The 19,648-nt window shown below is 39.9% G+C and overlaps 1 protein-coding gene across 4 annotated transcripts; it reads right to left on the reverse strand.

The window, feature by feature from the left end:
* Window positions 1-352: 352 nt before the first annotated feature.
* Window positions 353-19,395, reverse strand: TAF7L (TATA-box binding protein associated factor 7 like). Of its 4 annotated transcripts, none has more exons than XM_032331131.1 (13): window positions 19,137-19,395; window positions 15,629-15,696; window positions 14,754-14,832; window positions 13,049-13,182; window positions 12,254-12,380; window positions 11,956-12,011; window positions 8,755-8,796; window positions 7,823-7,970; window positions 7,371-7,484; window positions 6,490-6,771; window positions 6,181-6,293; window positions 4,960-5,019; window positions 353-1,159 (listed from the first exon to the last, which is right to left on the reverse strand). In XM_032331131.1, exons 1-13 carry the CDS (start codon window positions 19,393-19,395, stop codon window positions 1,118-1,120), a joined length of 1,524 nt encoding a protein of 507 aa, XP_032187022.1. In that variant the 3' UTR covers window positions 353-1,117. The 4 variants fall into 4 exon arrangements, with proteins under 4 accessions (XP_032187022.1, XP_032187021.1, XP_032187025.1 ...); XM_032331130.1 differs by having other exon boundaries at window positions 6,490-6,774; XM_032331134.1 differs by lacking the exon at window positions 19,137-19,395 and adding an exon at window positions 18,427-18,570 and having other exon boundaries at window positions 6,490-6,774.
* Window positions 19,396-19,648: the final 253 nt, after the last annotated feature.

Genomic DNA, 19,648 nt, shown 5'->3' on the forward strand with positions numbered 1-19,648 from the left:
CAGGATTCCAACCTTGCATGTTTATCAGTACAATGTAATGGAAATTTGATGCAAATATGGGAGCTTCCATTTTTTATCACTTCTCTATACGCTTTCTTAAAATCCCAGGGCTATGTGGTCAATAGGAGATGACTTGCTTAGTTCATTAGGGGTTATCCCAGGGGCTATTTCGAAGGATGCCCCAGTTGGACACCATCTTCTGTCATTTCCTAATGGTAGAGTTTTATTGCCGGTCTCTCTGGTTTCCTTTTGGGTAGGACAGCACTCATCATGGGAGCAGTTTAATGAAGTGACAGCAATCCATTTAAAATGAGAAATTCATTTATTGCTTAAAGAACACAGACCAGAACACTTTAACAATACAGCAGACAAAAAATCCAAAAACAACCCACCCAGGGTTTTTAAGGGACTCTTCAGAGGCTTCACAGGCATCTGAATTTTCCTAACCTCTTCTGCAGGATGAAGAGGCTCAGAAAAAGGATAATAGCCCAGAATTTCATCTCTGCTCTAACTATTCTCTTAGCTGGAAAATAATAACCAGACACAATTCTAAAAATGCAACAGAACAAAGATAGCAGCAGCAAGAAATCATCCCTGAGCAGGAAAGCAGCATCTATTACCTTAACAGAGACAGTATACAACCTAGCATTAACTGCTGTGAGGTAGACACTTAATTCACTGTGGCAGGTCCTAGCCTTTGGTAGAAATGATTCATTCTATGTTTTAGGAAATATTTAAAATTAACAGAGGAAGGGAACTGGAAACATATGCAAACCAGCTGGATGGCCTTCAGGCTAGACTATCTGTCTTTGGCAAGCATGGCTAAATCATTTGATGGCATCAACAGAACAAAAGCAATAGAAGCAATTCTCAAATTGATAAAGAGAAGTCAAGTTCCATATTGAGTTGGGTTTTTAGGTCTACTACTTTTTTATATTCTGTCCCTTTCTCCACAACCCTAAACTTCAAATTTGACTAGCAGACAAAGGTTTTCAGATAAACAAATACAAATGACTCAACATAAGGCAATGAAAGGGACAGAAACACATACAATTCATTCAGTCTTCAGCAGTCTAGAGAGTGAATCCAAGGTTCATGTGCCAGGCTGAAGGCTCTCTCACTTCAAAAAATATTTCAGTTGTTCCTGTAGGGAAATGAGCTGAAAGGAGAGGTGAAAAAACATGAAAAATTCACCTGAAATCTTAAGTTCCATTACTTGATCTAGAATTTACTTGTAGGAACCCCAAAGAACTACTGTAACTTAATGTTCATAAGGTTATCTTAGTCTTGCAATGTCCCAAAGAATGGTGCATGGTCGAAAATGCATGTACAATGCTGCATGCTGGGTTTCTTTCTTTCTTTTTTTTTTGGTGCCAAACTTATAAAAGGAAGCTTTAAAGTTGAATATGTGTAAAAATGAAATATGCTTGCTGTTAAGACTTCGTGCTTCTGGAAAGAGTGTACAGAGGTATCACTGTAGCTTTATTCGAAGAGTCCAAAAATAAAGCAGCTGGGATAGCTTTTTGTCCCACTGAACATGCTGGCTCTTAAACTAAGTCTTAGCTGCTGCTTCTTACCATGTTATGAGACACTTAGAAACTGAGCCAGGTATCTGACCAATAGGGAGCCTGATGATGTTCTACCTGTTCTGATTCTTTCTAATTCAGAAGTCCTGAGCAGTTTGTGGCATAGGATTAATTTTTTTTTCCCCTTGAAATGGCAAAGTGACCAGTAACATTAAGAAAGGTGTACTATCTTTGGGACAAAGATAGTTTCTGAGTATTACTCAGTTTAGGTCACTCCATACCAGTGTAGATTTTCATTCTGTGAAATGAAAGGAATGGAACATTACAAAATGATTCTATGCTGCACATCATCTACCAAATGGCTAGAATTGCTTCCTATGGTAGTTTAGAGGCTCTTTCAGCTCAGATGATGACATGATTACAACCACTGACTGTTTCCGTTCTTTCCCCTTTGTAGGCTCTTTCTCTCGCCACCCCAGGTTCAGACTTCTTGCTAAACAGTCGCCCTGTCTAACTCATCTATCCCCACAACGTCAGTGATCATTTCTCTGCATGAGCCAGCCTCTACTCTCCCATTTTCAAAAGTGCTTCCAACACACCGCGCTTCCAGTTTAGCTCATCAACTTCTCCACCCTCCGCCCCTCATAATTCCCTTCCTGGTGTCTTCTCTTAGAGACATACCATTTTCCCTGTACTCAGGCTTTGGACTCCTCTGTGTTCTCCTTCTTGCCCTATAAATCCAATCAATTGTTAAGCTCCGATTCCTTCTATCACTTGGAGCTTCCTCTAATCTTTCTCCACTCTAATGTCATCTACTTGCTGCTGGCAGAGAAGTCTTCCTGAGTTACTCCCCAGGTAGAAAACTTTGATGGCTTATTACATCCTACACCGAAAGTCTCAACTCTAGCCTGTCCAGAGCACTCTGAGCCATTGTGCTTTCTATACAGAACACCCTCCTTTCCCTATATCCTTATTAAAACCCTACCACCTTTGAAGGCTCCAGCCAAACATCATTTCTCCATGGAGTCTCCCTAATCTCTATGGACAAAAGTGAGCCCTCATTCCTTTAAATTCCTGTCCCTTTCATGGATCTCTCCCCAGCTGGAGGCAGAGACTGGGTTGTAAGCATTTTGTAGCTCCCTGCAGAGCCTAGATTAAGGCAGGCACCCATCTACACTGACAAAACGAGCTAACATAAAGGACTATGAGTGAATCAAGTTTATGGCTACATTTCTGTGTTGAAAAGAGCACTTCTCCAATACTATTTACATGGATGAAAACAAAGATGTTTGGTGAGTGCTAAAGCAACTTGGCACTAATTTTTCACATGGTTGTTTGTTTATAAGCAGTGTTTGGTTAAGTGATCTGCTGAGGGGAAGGAAATATACGGAAGAATTCCCCTCGCCTTGCTGGTATGGGGAACGGGGATGAGGGATGCTGTCTCTACCTTAACAGCGCCATGTTAAGCGCATCAACATATGACCTCCAGTTCCTTTATAACTGTTATCCTCAATTTTTTAGGGCTTAAGTCAACATACATTTCCTGTACAGCTACTTGACCCTCACTCCCACATTACTCTCTTTTCTTTTCACTCTGATGACTCTCTTGTGGCTTTATTTATTTATTTAAAAGATTTTATTTATTATTTGACAGAGAGAGATACAGCGAGAGAGGAAACACAAGCAGGGGGAGTGGGAGAGAGAGAAGCAGGCTTCCCGCTGAACAGGGAGCCTGATGCAGGGCTCAATCCCAGGACCCTGGGATCATGACCTGAGCCAAAGGCAGATGCTTAACGACTGAGCCATCCAGGTGCCCCTCTCTTGTGGTTTTAAATACAGTTGTTCAAGTTAGAAGTCTGGCATGCACCCTTAACACTTCCTTCAACACCCACTAATTGACCCAACTCCCATCAACTCTATTTTTAAAATACATTCTCTCATATATGAATGTTTGTGACAACATTATTCATGATAGCTAAAAAGGGGAAACCACCCAAATGTCCATCGATGGATGAATGGATAAACAAAACATGGCATGTATGGTATGGACACACACACACACACACACACACACACACACACACACACACACACCATGGAATATTGGAATATTATCCACCCACAAAATGGAATAAACTACTGATACATGCCACAGCATGGATTAAATTTGAAAGCCTTATGCTAAGTGAAAGAAGCAGATACAAAAGACCACATATTATTTCCTTTTAGATAAAATAAGCACAAAGTACTTCCATGGTTGCCTAGGTTTGGCAGGTGGGAAGAATCCAGAAGAAATGGGGAGTGACTGCTAATGAGTATAGGTTTCTTTCTGGGGTGATGAAAGTTGTCATTACCTCTAATGAAACCGCCAAACAACCTCCTAAAGTGGCCTCCCTGCTTCAACTCCTGCCCCCCTATAATCCATTCTCCCAATAATAATCAGAGTGATCTTTTAAAAAATTTGAATTAAATGTGACCCTCCTATTGCTTCTCGGCCTTTTGGCTAGGATCAAGTGTAAATGTGACCATGCCGCTCAAAACTCGTCATGGGTTTCCCACTGCACTTAATATGAAAACCCATCCTCCTTCCTGTGGCCTGCAAGGGACCATACGCTATGGCCTCTGCCTACTTCTGCAACCTTATGTTAAGTCACTCTCTTCCTTGGTTTAAATACTCCAGAAGTCCTCCAAGAGGCCAAGTTCTTTTTTTTTTTTAAGATTTTATTTATTTATTTGACAGAGAGAGATCACAAGTAGGCAGAGAGGCAGGCAGAGAGAGAGAGGAGGAAGCAGGCTCCCCGCTGAGCAGAGAGCTCGATGCGGGACTCGATCCCAGGACCCTGAGATCATGACCTGAGCTGAAGGCAGCGGCTTAACCCACTGAGCCACCCAGGCGCCCAAGAGGCCAAGTTCTTAACCAATGTGGGACCTGGCATATTCCCATGTGGGACCCACCCAAGAGGCTCTCCAGTCCCTCTTCACCTGGACTTATCCTATAAGTCAAAGAGGAAATATTGCTTCCTCAGAAAGGCCAATCATTTTAATTTAATTCTGTTTAAAGCACTACTCTTTTTATTCAAATATCACCATGGATTTTTTTTTCTCCTTCACAGCATTTCTTCACAATTTGTACTTTTAGATTTGTATGCTAATTTTTTCACTACCAGTCTTCCATGTTAGACAGTCATCTCCACGAGGACAAGAAGTGTCTTATTCAACACTGTTTGTACATCTTATGCTTTTCACTTAACAGGCATTTGATATCTATTGAATGAGTGAATTTTCACAAAAACCTTGCTCCAGCCTGCTACCTCTCATTTAGAAGATTTGGCCATTACTACTCCTGTGACAGGAACAGCCAGAATGACACTGGGGGTAGGGTGGGGGAGTCTTTGTAGCAAATGTTTCCTCGTTGATTGGAAAACACACCCACCTGCTCATTTTTTTGCATTTCCTGTAATGTAAGCTGCTCCAGCACAGACTGTAAATGATTCTGGAAAACAAATTGCATAAATGATGAATGCTGAGTCTCAAGGGAAAAGAGAACCAAGTGACACAAAGAGTTTGGCAAATAATTTGATAAGAAAACTGTCAGTTATAACATAAGAATACTCTCTTTAAAGGATTTAGAGTAAAAAAAAAACTGTACCCCCTAACTACAAAGCCATCTGATTTGCTTTTATAACCCTACCCACAGTACTTTTTTTTTCTTGCCATAAAATAAATGGTTAGAATGCCTTCATGTTAACTTTTTCTAGTTTTAGCACAAATCTTTTTACTATGGTGAACTATTTAAAAAGCTGGCTTGGAATTTGATGCTGACTCATTGAGTTCCCTGCACTAGGACAGAATATTACTATTCCTAGCTAGTACTTCATACAACATCATAATAATACCATACAGCTGTATCTTCCAAAGCATGTCCACATGTATCATCTCACTTGGTTATTCTAAAGGACAACACTCTAAATAGGTATAGTTCTATGTCACACCGCTCCATTTTGATGACTACAGCTCTCCAGAAAATGAAATCTGGCAAGGAATTTTCCAGATGCTTCAGAATTTTCCTCAGTATAAAAAAGATGCAAACAAGGCCTAAACATACATTTTCCTTTGGTTGAAATGTGTATTAACAAAAATAAAGCAAGATATTTATTCTTGTTCAGGCATGCATCGTAACATTTAAATATGAATTTAGTTAATTTTCTTTCACTGCAATGAATACATTTTGGTACAAACAATGGGATTCAATCTATGTCTTATACTTATTGTGGTCCCTGGCAAGTTACTTAACCTCTTTGGATTTTCAATTCCTTATCTATAAAATAGGACTAGTGACAGTGCCTGTGTTTCAGGAATGTGAGGATGAAATGAGATGATACATGGAAAATAGTTATGCCTTTCACATGACAGCTGTTCAGTATTGGTAATTACTATCTTAAGTTTCCTGGTCTCCTCCCAAAACTGCTTATGCGAGATGATCAAAACTACTCAGGTAAAAGGAATACGGTTATATTCTCTTAGGGGTTTTGAGGAGGTTGTTTAGGTATGCAAATGAATAAGAATGCTGCATAGAGACAACATGAATAGAAACACAATGGGTTTTCGAAAGTAAGATATCAAGATATCTTTATCCCAGCCAACAGGAATTTACCTTGAGCGCCAGGTTTTCCACTTTCATTATGAGATTCCTCTGTCTTTGTGCTTTGTATCGAATCTCTTGGAGCTTTTTCTCCATGTAATGAATCTGCTTCTGAATATCCATAACTAACAGAGATAGACAGAAATTTTAACTAAACATAGCCTAAACTAGTGGACCGAGATCAAAATCAACGAAAACTCCACTACATATCTCAGCAATAACTTCTCAAACCCAGCCTTGCATCTAACATGTATTTATAGTCCATCTTCAGCACTGCTGCCCACTCTGTCCCACCCCTTTGGTTTTTCTTCTATAGCTTACCTATTGAACTGGCTCCTTCCTTTGCCTCATACTGGCCAGATGCAAAGAACTTGGCCTGTAGCTCCCTTTCCAGATCCTCTTCATAATAATCTTCATCCTCTTCCTCAATTTTGTACTCATCATCATAGTCATCCTCTTCATCCTCATCCTCCTCATCCTCTTCCTCATCCTCCTTATTGTCGTCATCCTCGTCGTCGTCCTCCTCATCATCATCGTCGTCATCATCATCATCATCATCATCACTGCTAGAATCACTGAACACCTCCCGAAGCATACCATATCCTACTGGTTTTAAGGAAGAGGAAGATGAAAGTGTATGAATCTTCAAATGACTCCCAGTCTAACTGTAATTATACTCCCTCCCCTCAAATTCACCAGACAACCAAAGACTTTAATAATTTTATCAAAGGAAGATCATTCCCTTCCTAGAACAATGATGGGAAATGCAAAACACTAACATTCTTTCATGTATTCAATGATCAAGGCATTTAGAATACCAGGGATGGATGGGAGATTAGAACACCGATCTAAGGGTGCCTGGGTGGCTCAGTGGGTTAAAGCCTCTGCCTTCGGCTCAGGTCATGATCCCAGGGTCCTGGGATGGAACCCACATTGGGTTCTCTGCTCAGCAGGGAGCCTGCTTCCCCCTCTCTCTCTACCTGCCTCTCTGCCTACTTGTGATCTCTGTCAAATAAATAAATAAAATCTTAAAAAAAAAAGAACACCAATCTAAAACCCCTAAAGTGCTGAGGGACCAATAAGAGGAAGAAAGGAAAAGGCCTCCTTTTTCTGTGATTGGCCTGTTAGTCTCTGGAAACTGTCCTTTCACACAGTCAACAACTGTCCTCTCCGAAGTTCTTGTTTTGCCTTTATAAACATACCTGATGAGATATGATCCTGCTTATAGTCACTCATTCCTGGGGATAGTGCAAAGCCTTGGATAGAGCCCTGACTCTCTATTTCCTTGGTTTCACCTTCAGCAATGACTTCCCATCCTGAAAGTTGGATCAGTTAGGGAACAAGCAGAAAGAAAGAAGTAGGCACAATTGAAAGGGAAGAGGCTCTCTGGCTGAAAATGCTACTTAATTTAGTCCAACTTCAGGCCATTTGTATCTGTATTCCTAGTATGAAGAAGTACCTTATACTGAGTTACACAAGTAAATACATTTCTATCACGTGAATTTACTGTTCCTAGCTAGGAAGTAACATTTCCAAAACCTTAAGTTCTACACATGAAAATGTGCACACAAATACCAGAAATAAGGGCTTGTAAGCAAGTGCATATGGGGTGGAAGAGACTACACAGAAAAAAAGATTTAGTATAAAAGGATACGAGCACTGACAGCTTCAGCATCTGAACACAAGAGTCTTTTCACTTCCTTTTCCACATCAGGAGATTCAATGTACTGAACCAAAGTGGGGGATGGGGGGATACCAGTAAGGTCGTTTAACACCCTGTGTTTTGCAGGAATGCTCTTTTCCTACATACAAATGAATTCAAATAATTAGGCTTCTTTAATATGCATGCAATCAAATTTCAACATTAAATCATGCTATTTACAAAGGAATCTTTGACTAGCATCTAGGTTTTTGTATAGTAAGCTTATCCACCCCCCCAAAAAATTACTTGAGACATTTAACTTTTTCAAGCTGCAACTCTGTGTTAAAGACCTCTCTCAGAAGCACAACCCTTAGGTCTCATTTATTAACTATTTTCTCTGACACATATTAGCAAAGAACTACAATTCCTTATTTGTTATTTAGAAGTGATTTGGTCTAGAGATCCAAATTCCCAGAGTTCACTTCTCCACATCTTTATTATTAAAGATCTTCCTATAAAAACTGGGTCTTAGCTACATGTTCTCCCTTAAATCCAATTTTAGACAATTATCTCCACAGCAACCAATTCATCATGCCACAAATAGAAATTAGAACTTTGAAAGGGAAGAAGCAATTGCAAACAACTGCTGGTAAAAGTGAGCCCTGGCTTCCAAGAAATGGGTTTTAAAGTAAGTACCAGAACAAAAAAACAGATTAGAATACACAGTCACTAGTCAAATTTTATCTTTTCCTCTAGGAGTTATCACACATGAATCCATTTTTAAGTGAATCAAATTCAGTCTCTGTGCATGGCAGTAGAAGTTAGAGATGAGAAGTCTGGCTTAAAAGTAACCTTTATGATTTCTTTGATTTGCTTGAAAGTAATAAGCAATGAAATAAAACACACTAAGGGTAAACAATAAAGTTATATTATGATTGTTCTACCTCAGGAAAGCTGATTTCTTCAATTTGTTTGAAATCGGTGAGCTACGAAATAAAACACAATAAACAACGAAGTTATATTACGATTGTTGTACTTCACTAAAGCTTAAAGAATTCTAAAATAATTAACTTAGTTTTACATTCATTTAGTAGGCACTCAAAAAATGCTGTTGACTGATAGTAGAAAAGCCAAGGCAACTGTGTTCATAGACTAAGATATTCAACTCAATAAAGTTGTCAATTCTCCCCAAATTGATCTATATATAGGGTTAATGCAATTCCTACAAAAATTCCAACAAAATTTTCTGTGGACCCAGAAAACGTTTTCTAAACTTCAAACATACTCTAAAATTTATGTGGAAAGGTAAAGGCTCTGGAATGGCTAAAACAATCTTGACAATGAAAAAAAAGAACAATCTTCTTGACCTCAAGACTTACATAGCTACACTGTGATATCAGTAGAAGGATCAACATACAGATCAATGGAACAGAATAGGGAACCCAGAAACAGACACATACAAATATGCTCAAGGGATTCTGACATGTTATAAAAGCAATACAGTGGAAGAAGGATAGACTTTTTAACAAATGGTGCAGGAGCAACTGAACATGCAAGATGCAAGGAAAAAAAAATGAACATTGAACTAGGGGTGTCTGGGTGGCTCAGCCGGGTAAGCACCTGCCTTCAGCTCAGGTCATGATCTAGGGCTCCTGCTCAGTGGGGAGTCTGCTTCTCTCTCTCTCTGTCCCTCCCCCTACTCATTTTCTCAAACTCTCTCACTTGCTACCTCTCTCAAATAAATTATTAAAAAGTCTTCAAAAATTAGGTCAAAAATGGATTGCAGGCTTAAATGTAAAATGTAAAACTTTAGAAAAGAGAAAATAGGAGAACATCTTCAGGATCTGGGCTAGGCAAAGAGTACTTAAACTTGACACAAAGGGACAATCCTTAAAAGGAAAAATTAATACTTTGGACTCAACCAAACAAAAAACTTTTGCTCTTTGAAAGACCCTGTGGGTAAGATGAAGAGACAAACTACAGAATAGGAGAACATATTTTCAAATTTCTACATATCTGACAAAATGCTAGTATTTGGAATATTAAAAGAACTTTTAAAACTCAATAATAAAAAATCCATTTAGAAAATGGGTAAAAGACATGAACAATCATTTCAATGAAGTGAAATATATGGGTGGCAAAAAAACATATGTGAAGGTGTCTGACACCATTAGCCATCAGAGAAATGCAAATTCATAGCACAATGAGATCACTACACATCTATCAGAATGGCTAAAATAAAAAATAGTGACAAACATCTAATTCTGGTTAGACTGTAGAGTAACTGGATCACAAGTATACTGCTGGTGGGAATTACAATGTTAAAGCCACTTTGGAAACCATATGGTAGTTTCTTAGAAAACTAAACATTCAAGGGGCATCTGGGTAGCTCAGTCGGTTAAGCATCTGACTCTTGGTTTCGGCTCAGGTTGTGATCTCATGGGTTGGGGGACTGAGTCCAGCTTCAGGCTCCACGCTCAGTGAGGAGCATGCTTGAGTCTCTCCCTCTCCCTCTGCTCCTCTTCTCTCCACCCGCATGTGTTCTCTCTCTCTAATCAATAACTCTTGAAAAAAAAAAAAAGATTCTCCCTCTCCCTCTGCCCCTCCCCCTTCTGAAAACAAAACAATACAAAACATTTAAGTACCACAGGACCCAGCGACTGCACTCTTGGGCATTTATTGCAAGGATACCAATACTTAGGTTCACACGAAAACCTGCTTGCGGCTTTATTTAGAATAGTAAAAAACTGAAAACAACGCAGATGTCTGACAATGAGTGAATAGTTTAACAAGCTGTGGTACAACCATATGATGGAATACTACTCAGCAATGACAGGAACGAACTATTGATACATGCAACGACTTGCATGGATCTTAATGGAGTAATGTTTAGTGTGGGGGAAAGCTGGTATTAAATGTTACTCATTGTATGAGTCCATCTATATGACATTCTGAAAATGACTACATTAAAGAGATGGAAAACATAACCGTGATTGCCAGGGGTTAGAGACTGAGGGAGTAGGGCAGGAGGGAGATGAGTGTGACTATAAAAGGGCGGTGGGGCACCTAGGTGGCTCAGTTGGTTGAGAGTGTGACTCTTGGTTTCAGCTCAGGTTGTGATCTCAGGGTCATGAGATCAAGCCCTGCATCTGGCTCCACAGTCAGTGGGGAGTCTGCTTGAAGATTCTCTCCCTCTGCCTCTTCTCCCATTCATTCATTCTCTCTAAAATAAGTAAATAAATCTTTAAATTTTTTTTAAAGGGGCAAGATGAGGGATCCTTGTGGTAATGGAACTGCATAGTATTTTGACTTGTAGGCGGATATTTGATCATATACATGGGATAAAACTGCACAGAACTAAACACACACACACACACGTACAGGTAAAACTGGAGAAATCTGAATAAGATTGGTGAATCATATAATATCAATTTCCTGTTTGTGATAATGTACTGTAGTTTTGCAAAGAGTTACAATGATGAAAACTGGATAAAGAGCACAGGGTATCTCTCTTTTATTTCTTTCACCTGCATGTGAACCTACAATTATTTCAAAATTTAAAGTTAATTGAAAAAAGAAAAAGCTGGGGCACCTGGGTGGCTCAAGTGGGTTAAAGCCTCTGCCTTCGGCTCGGGTCATGATCCCAGGGTTCTGGGATTGAGCCCCACATCGGGCTCTCTGCTCAGTGGGGAGCCTGCTTCCCCCGCCCCTGCCTGCCTCTCTGCCTACTTGTGATCTCTGTCAAATAAATATAAAATCTTAAAAAAGAAAAAAGAAAAAGCCAAGCCACAATAATCCTGTAGCTTGTCCAAGGTTCTCCAAGTCTGAGGTAAGGTTAGGAATATAACAACAGGTATCAATTCTCAGTTCTTTTAAAACTAGATCCTGCAACTGAAAACTGAAAGCATTAGCAGGAGTTTCAAATTCATGGCACATCCAGATCCCTAAACGATCGGGTCTGGTTTTTGTGCACTATAGAATCACAGTTGGTACCACACAGTGCCTGGCATTTATCTCACAGTAAAACTTTATTGAACCTATAAAGGAATGAACAAATTAATCCCCAACTGACTGTGTCCCTTTCCTCCCCACTCATAATCCTCTTCCAATGCACCCAGTAGACACAGAAGTAGCATGCAACTAACCTTTTTTGTTGTTTTGCGGAACCTTTTCTTTCTGACATTCTTAAGTGGTGGAGTAACTAAAATAAATTCAACATGGTGAAATGTATATAGGACTGTAGTCACACATCTATCTGAATTTGATAAAGAGAAAGGTCATGCTATAAGCTACTGGCTCATGACATGACCTGTTCCTTTAAGAGTGTCTAGATGCCTCACAAACCAAACACCTAAGTGTGGTAACAGGTCCCTGGCTCACAAGTAATTAGGATTCAGCAGATAAATGTAGTCATCCAGAATGAGCAAGGGGATAGTGACTTACTGCCATGCTTCCAGACATATTTTTTCTGTCTCTCTTTTTCATTTTTCCTGATTACTTTAAGATCAGTAGAGGTAACTGGTTCTTCTGGAGAAGACTGGAGATCACCATCAGCAGTGCACACAAGCATCTACATTTAACAAAGATAAAGAAGTTGACTATGGCCCCAAATCTTGTGTTAGTTATTAATTGTGATCATCTTTACTACCAGAAATCCGGGCGCATAGAAATAAGGAGAATGTTACTTGGCAATTCCAGAAAACCAAGCATTAATATACATCCATATTCATTCTCTCTGTCTCCACAGCTTTGTATATAGATTCTGGGTTTTGTTTTTGTTTTTATTTGTTTGTTTTAGCTCAAAGGCTTACCACTGCAGAGGAAATGTGTTCCAAACAAATATATTTTAGCAGTTTGATTTAGAAGACAAACAAGAAATCAACAGTTAAGATAATGAAAAAGAACAAACATAAATCTACAGATTTCACAGCATCTTGCTTTAGCAGAAAGTTCAGAAGATCCCAGACCCTCGTTTTTTTTTTCAGATGAAAATCATTATAAATGGCAAACATAAACCTTTATTAGCTAAAAGCTATCTGGATAAAATTAAGTAGTCAAAAATTATGGATCAAACACCAAACACCATGACATTGTATTTCTGTGCAATTGAGCTGGAATTAGAAACGATAAGCAGCCATTCACCAAGTGGGAAGAAGAACTGAAAGAAAGAGAAAAGTAGGGAGAAAGGGATTCCTTGAAGGATGTAAGAGCTAGTAGATGAGGAAAACTCATCCATACCTGAGAAATATCTGCTGTTTTATAAAAAGTTTTTTTATCAAGAGTTTTCAGACTTCCAATAACACATGGCAAATCAACCACCTTTGCAGCTAGTGAGACATCTTCTACATCAACAACTGCATGACGTCCATCAGCTGAAGAGAGGTAGGAAAAATTAAAGTTGACATCTTCCCAATGCATTCTTAAGCTTCCTAGAGTTTCAGTAATGAAGACTTACCTGGGACAGACTAGTCTTTCAGCAAAACCTACTATCATCATGCTAGAATTGCATATGTAATTAGTAACTTCCCAGAGCAAAGAAGGCAGGGTAGATGTTTATGCTACTTGATCAAAAATAGGTAAGTTTTTTTTTTTCCTAATCCCTGTGAACTAAATGCGGATGAAGTGGTAAGCGTTCTCAGTCTCCTCCTGAAAGGCAAACTCCATTCAAACCCATTCATTTTGACACTATTAGAAGCACTTGGTTATGTCATCACACATGGGTATTTTCAAAGGGTCAAGTGAAGGAAGGGTTGATCCCAGAATGGTCCTAGTAAATCTGAAGTTATAATCTCTACTTACCTTCACAAAGATATTATCCTACACAATATCCATATATAGTAGGAATACATATATTCAAATGTTGACAACCCTGATTCCTGCACAGATGTCTCAAATATGAATGTCCTTTAACACAAGAAGATTCAAGTGAAATCTTCTAATAGTAAGTGAAAAAGAAAAATGCAGAATGATGTAGGATAGATTCTTTTTGTGTCTTTATTTCTTTAACTTTAGGGGTGCCTGGGTGGCTCAGTCATTAAGCATTTGCCTTTGGCTCAGGTCATGATCCCAGGATCCTGGGATCAAGCTCTGCATCAGGCTCCCTGTCCAGCAGAAGACCCTACTTCTCCCTCTTGGACTCACCCTGCCTGTGTTCCCTCTCTCTCTGTCTCGGTCTGTCAAATAAATTAAATCTTTAAAAAATAAATAAAGTAACTTTAAAGATACAGATGATTTAAATGTTTGTTTTGTGCATAAAAATTTTGTCTGTAAGGAACTACAAGGAGAAACAATTATTATTAGTGATCTTTGGCATTATCATTGGGGTATTGCAAGGGAGAGGTTCACTTTATTTTTTGAACTCTTCTGTTTTATATGAATTTTCTAACCATGAACTTGTATTACCTGTTTAAAAATGTTAATAAGGACTACCTGAGTGATGGTATTATAGACCATTTAAATAGTCTATAATTTTTTACTTTTAAAAAACTCTTTTACTTTACTTTTTTTTACTTTTATAATACTTTTAAATACTTTTAAATACTTCTCTGTATTTAAAACACCTAGTAAATATTTAACACAGAGAAAGATATGTGATTTTTATAAACAAAGAACAGTATTCATTTGTCATTCCCTTGGACAGTCAGAAATCACAAAGCCTGTATGTAGGAGACAAACAGCAGTATACAAATCTCATAGTTGACCCCCATGTTTTTCCTTATATACACTATAATGATTACCTCAAATTACATAATTTCTACTTCCTTTCCTCAATAAGAAGCTATGAAAGTGACTTAAGTCTTCTTAAGACTTCTTAGAGTCTATCAAGGCAGAGACCATATTCTGCTCTTTGTCATATCCTTAGTATCTAGTATAGTGCCTGGCACATAGCAATCTCCGAATAAATTACTGTTCAATGTATGGCAAATGGATATTAACTACTTACAAGATAAGTCAATTTTGAGTTTATTCTTCATGGCAACACTTCTAGAATGTAGTATCTTCCTGACAGCAGATGCATGTTCCTAAAAAGAAGGGAGGTTGAAAAATCAGAAGGATGAATAGTCTGCTTGGCAACTAATGGAGATGTGTCACAGACAGTGCTCCCTTAAATAAAACCTTAAACCTCCCAAATGTTAAGAACAATGCCATGCACCATGGCATACCGTGCACTGTGTAAGGAAAGTTAGGATGAGGCTGACTCTAGTCTCAGTGTTGTTTCTTAGCAGCTACAGTTCTTCTAGCTCTACATTCCCGCCCTGCAGCTGTAGTTGCTAAGGAAAGGCTTAAGCTTCAGTTTACTGTGTGTATTAGGTAGACCTAACTGGGAAAATACCTTTCTGAAACCCGTCTTTAATATAGCTTGCTTAGACTAACTACTACTTGAATGCAGATATTAAAGGTAGAAGAGACCGTAACACAATGTTAAGATGAGCTTCAACAGCCTGGCATGCTGATGAATTTGAGGAAATAGTGATGGTCCCCCTCACTGCCCCTTTGGAGGTGACAGAAAGGATTTAAAAAGTCTTATCTCTGCTGTCCAGTGAACAGGCTGTTAGCACCTCTGGTAAGTGACTGAATCCCTCACTGTCACAGCCGTTTGCCAGGAAATCAGCCCACGTGATAGGCAGCATGTACAGGATGAAAGAAATTCTGCTAAAAGAGTACACACTAGATAGGACTGTTGAATAGAACGTGATTCCTGGGAGACAAATGTTCTTAGTTTTTATAGCATACCTTAAATAGAAATGCCACAGAACCCAAGCAGAGCTAATACATATGCACTGAGGATATTTGGTCTGAGATAAAAGGGTTTCTTACCAGAGGCAGACGCAATATAAACTGGTTCTCAAGTTCGTGAGGAGGTTCATCCTGGCTTTTACTCATCTCTTTGTTTTTGAGTTCATGAAAGCAAAAACAAAATCGACAGAAAGTGACCAAAAACTCGTCTTGCTCGCTCTGCTGACCACTTCTGGTAGCACTGGTTACATTATACAAGATCTTGCCCATAACCCTCACTGGAATGATGTGTGCACAGCTCTGAAGTATCTTACTTGACATAACTTGATTATTTCTAAAAGGCACCTCATCTCCCCCTCAATATATGCAGACTTTCCAAGGAAAGCCCAAATTACATGATAAGAAATGAAGTAACAGTTGTTATGAAACATGATTTTGTCTTCTTAATGATATCCTTAGACTGTTAGGTAAAAGACCACAATTCATCAACTCAGTGGGGGCTACTGAAGCAAATTACATGTCTCCACAGGGAAGAGGGCCAACCAAAGGCCAAAATCAACCAAAACCATGGGCGGAAATGTTCTATGATGAATGGCATAATTTTTAACATTTCATTCACTTTAACGGATTGGTAGAAATTAAGCCCATGGGAGAACAGATAGCTTTTACAACTCTAAAGTCAGCATCAACAGCTCTGAGCTATCTTGGAAAAAAGTTAGGAGTCCAGTACTTATGGCTAGGCCATCTATATGAGTACACTTAAGTCCATGGAATAGACACTTTCTTGAGGCTAATATGAAAGATCAGAAAACCCAATTAACCAATTCATTAGTAACATTTACTATGTACATTCTATATGCCAGGTACTTCACTGTATTAGGTCTATTATTTCATTTAATCCTCACAACCACCACTTACTTGAAATACCCCTAAAAGTAATTTAAAGGAATCCTAAAATGGAACCCTTTATTTAAAAAACAACAAAAAAACAACAACAACAAAAAAACAAAAAACCTCCTGTAAAGTAAATAATCTCATCACCATTCATCTTTATTTTTAATTTAACTTTCCATCTATTTGGGATATAGCTGTAAGTGGCTTTCATGCTGGGTTTTAGGGCTCTAAGGACTTCTAAGGAAATTTTTCTCAAAAGGTGGAAAGAAAGCAATATACATATGTGAAACCTGACAAGGTCTTCCTATGCTCTAAGGACATTAACCTATACACCAAGTTATAAAATCTTACACCTTAAGAGTAAAATCTCCAGTTAAGTGCAGCTCCTAATACTCTGTAAACCATTTGAATCTCACTTAAAAGCATTGGAACCATTTTTTAAAACACATGCAAGTGAGCCTAAGACCATATTATGGTGAAATCATTAACCAGTCCTTCAGAAACTGACTTCAGAAACTACCAGAAAGGCATAGAAAGCAAGAGATGTCAGCAGTGGAAAAGGAGACACCCAAAATGAGAGAGAGATTATTTGCCATAGTCAATTCTTCTTTTCCTACTTATATAAAGATATATATATATATATATATATATATATATATACACACACACACACACACACATACATATATATGTATGTGTGTGTGTGTGTATACACACAGATACAGAAACTGAATGTGAACATATGGAAAAAATTAATTAAAATAAATTAAATAAAATTCTTGGAGCTGGGCACACTGCCTAACAGAATGAAAAGTAGCAAATACCAGGTTGGGGGCAGAAATACAGATTATTTGGGGGCGCCTGAGTGGCTCAGTGGGTTAAGCCTCTGCCTTAGGCTCATGTCATGATCCCAGAGTCCTGGGATCGAGCCCCGCATCGAGCTCTCTGCTCAGTGGGGAGCCTGCTTCCTCCTCTCTCTCTGCCTGCCTCTCTGCCTACTTGTGATCTCTCTCTGTCAAATAAATAAATAAAAATTTAAAAAAATAAAAAAAAAGAAATACAGATTATTTGAAGAACTAGCTGCTAAGCAAGATTTTATCAGATCAAAAGTAACTTTTGCATTTCTCAGAACTAAGACTAGGGCATTTTGTTCATTTCAATGCCTTTCAGCAAATCCTCTCTTAAGAAATAAAGAATGTAAGAATCAAAACCATTTCAGGGGCGCCTGGGTGGCTCAGTCGTTAGGCGCCTGCCTTTAGCTTGGGCCATGATCCCAGAATCCTAGGATCGAGCCCCATGCTGGGCTCCCAGCTCCGCTAAAAGCCTGTTTCATCCTCTCCTAGTCCCCCTGCTTGTGTTCCCTCTCTCACTGTGTCTCTCTCTGTCGAATACACAAATCTTAAAAAAAAAAACAAAAAACAAAAAAGCCAAAACTATTTCAGAGAAGGTGGACAACCCTAGCTGAAATGACTTTTAATTAGTTGTAAAATTTGTTACCTTTTACCTTCATTTACGCAAGGAACCGGGTGTATCGTATTTAAGAAAAGGCATCCATTTTTTTTTTCAGACTAGCACTCTGATAAGTAATTAAACTAACAGCAGCGCTCTCCACCATTCACTCCCAGCTCCATCTCGTTACAGCGCAATCAGAATTGGAATTAGAATTACAGCTAACTGGAGTGTGCCTAACAGCATGCTCCAGGCAGCACAAATCAGCACAAGCCTCAATGGGTATTTTCTCAAGTTCACAGCCTCTGGCAGCAGTTTGAAACCAATGACCACTCCATCCTTATCTCAGGGGCACTCCGCTTCCAAGGAAGAGTCCAGATCCTAGGTTCTGATCCAAGTTCCCTGGAAAACCTCCCGCGGGGCCCAGGGTCCCCAGCCTTCGCGCTTCGCGGTCCAGGCGGGTTGGGGAGGGAAGGGCGGCGCGTGGGAGCTAGGCGCTGACCTTGCGCGGGAACCCTCTGACGGCCGCGACTCACCCGGTGCTCCGCCGACTCGCGCCAGGACGGGAAAGGCAGCGCGGGGGGAGCCAGCCTCTATTCTCTGGGTGGGGTTGGGGGCGGGTTCCGGCGAGGGCATTAGTGGGCTCACGGGCAGCGGGCATGGAGGCGGGCTGCGGACCGGCCGCGTGGCGACAGGTAGGAGACGCGCGCACCGCCCTTCCCAGCCTAGCCACGCCTCCTGGCCAGGGCCGACTGAACCCGCGGGTGGCCTCCAGTTCACGCGCGTGCCTGGGCAAGGAGGCTTGAAAGGCGCTGAGCGTGGCGGGGACCTTGCTGAGCAAAGCTTCCAAACAAATTCATTTTACGAGGGGGCGACCTTCGGGGCGGCCGGGGCAGTCTTAGCAGTACACTGTGATATTTGTAAAGGGGGCGGTTCATTCGGTTGCTCCTCAAAGCCCTTAGGTTGGACCAGTTTGTTCCTCGGTGAGACGACCTCGCCTGGTGACAAATAAACGTCGCCGTGCAAAACCGTTAAATAACTAGAATCCGCGCCCAAACTACTCTAACATAATTAGCTGTTCTCTTCTCCTCAAGAGAGTCACCTTTGTACCTCTTTCAGACTGGGATACAAGCAACACAGCTTATTTATCCTAAAGGGAGTCTCCGTTCAAATAAACTTCTAGCAGTTTTCTCCCCCAAAATAACCTTAACCTGTGAGGGGAAAAAAAAAAAATTAGGCCACTTACCTTTGCCTTCTGGTAAGTTTTCCTGAGGCGCTGTGGCGCCAGCCTGGGTGCCGCTATCGGCATCAGCTTTGGTGACATGGTCGGCAGCAGTTTGGGTGACTTGGTAGCTGTCATTTTCGGCGCCCGGGTAGCCAACGGTTTCATCCTCGTTGTCGACAGAAATTTGGGGATCTTTTGAGCCGGTTGCTTCCGATGTTGAAACTGTTGGTGTTGAATCATTTTCTAACAGATCTGGAGGCTGTCCCTCAGGGTGCTCCATGGTCTACTCCTTGAGGTTGTAAAATGGCTTCCTTTTTAGTCATGTGACCTTGAAGGTTCCAGAACTTTCATAACATGATGTCAAAGGTATCCTCCTTAAAGACATAGGGATAATATAAAGAGACATTGCTGATGCCTGTTAAAGATGATAGTGATGAAATCTCTACTTCCTAATACATATCTAAACTTAACCGGATAAACATTTTCGGAGGACTGATTATTGTACAGTCATTTCTTCTGGGTAAGATTTTCAC

The sequence above is a fragment of the Mustela erminea genome, chromosome X (assembly GCF_009829155.1).
Source record: "Mustela erminea isolate mMusErm1 chromosome X, mMusErm1.Pri, whole genome shotgun sequence".
In the NCBI taxonomy this organism is placed as follows: domain Eukaryota; kingdom Metazoa; phylum Chordata; class Mammalia; order Carnivora; family Mustelidae; genus Mustela; species Mustela erminea.

Excerpts from the sequence above, each read along its gene's own strand:
- TAF7L (XM_032331130.1), bottom strand. The coding sequence starts at position 19,395 with ATGGAGCACCCTGAGGGACAGCCTCCAGATCTGTTAGAAAATGATTCA. Across the intron at positions 15,697-19,136 it reads AAACTTACCAGAAGGCAAAG|AGATGAGTAAAAGCCAGGAT; the intron begins GTAAGTGGCCTA and ends TCAAAAACAAAG. Across the intron at positions 12,012-12,253 it reads ATATGTCTGGAAGCATGGCA|TTACTCCACCACTTAAGAAT; the intron begins GTAAGTCACTAT and ends AATTTATTTTAG.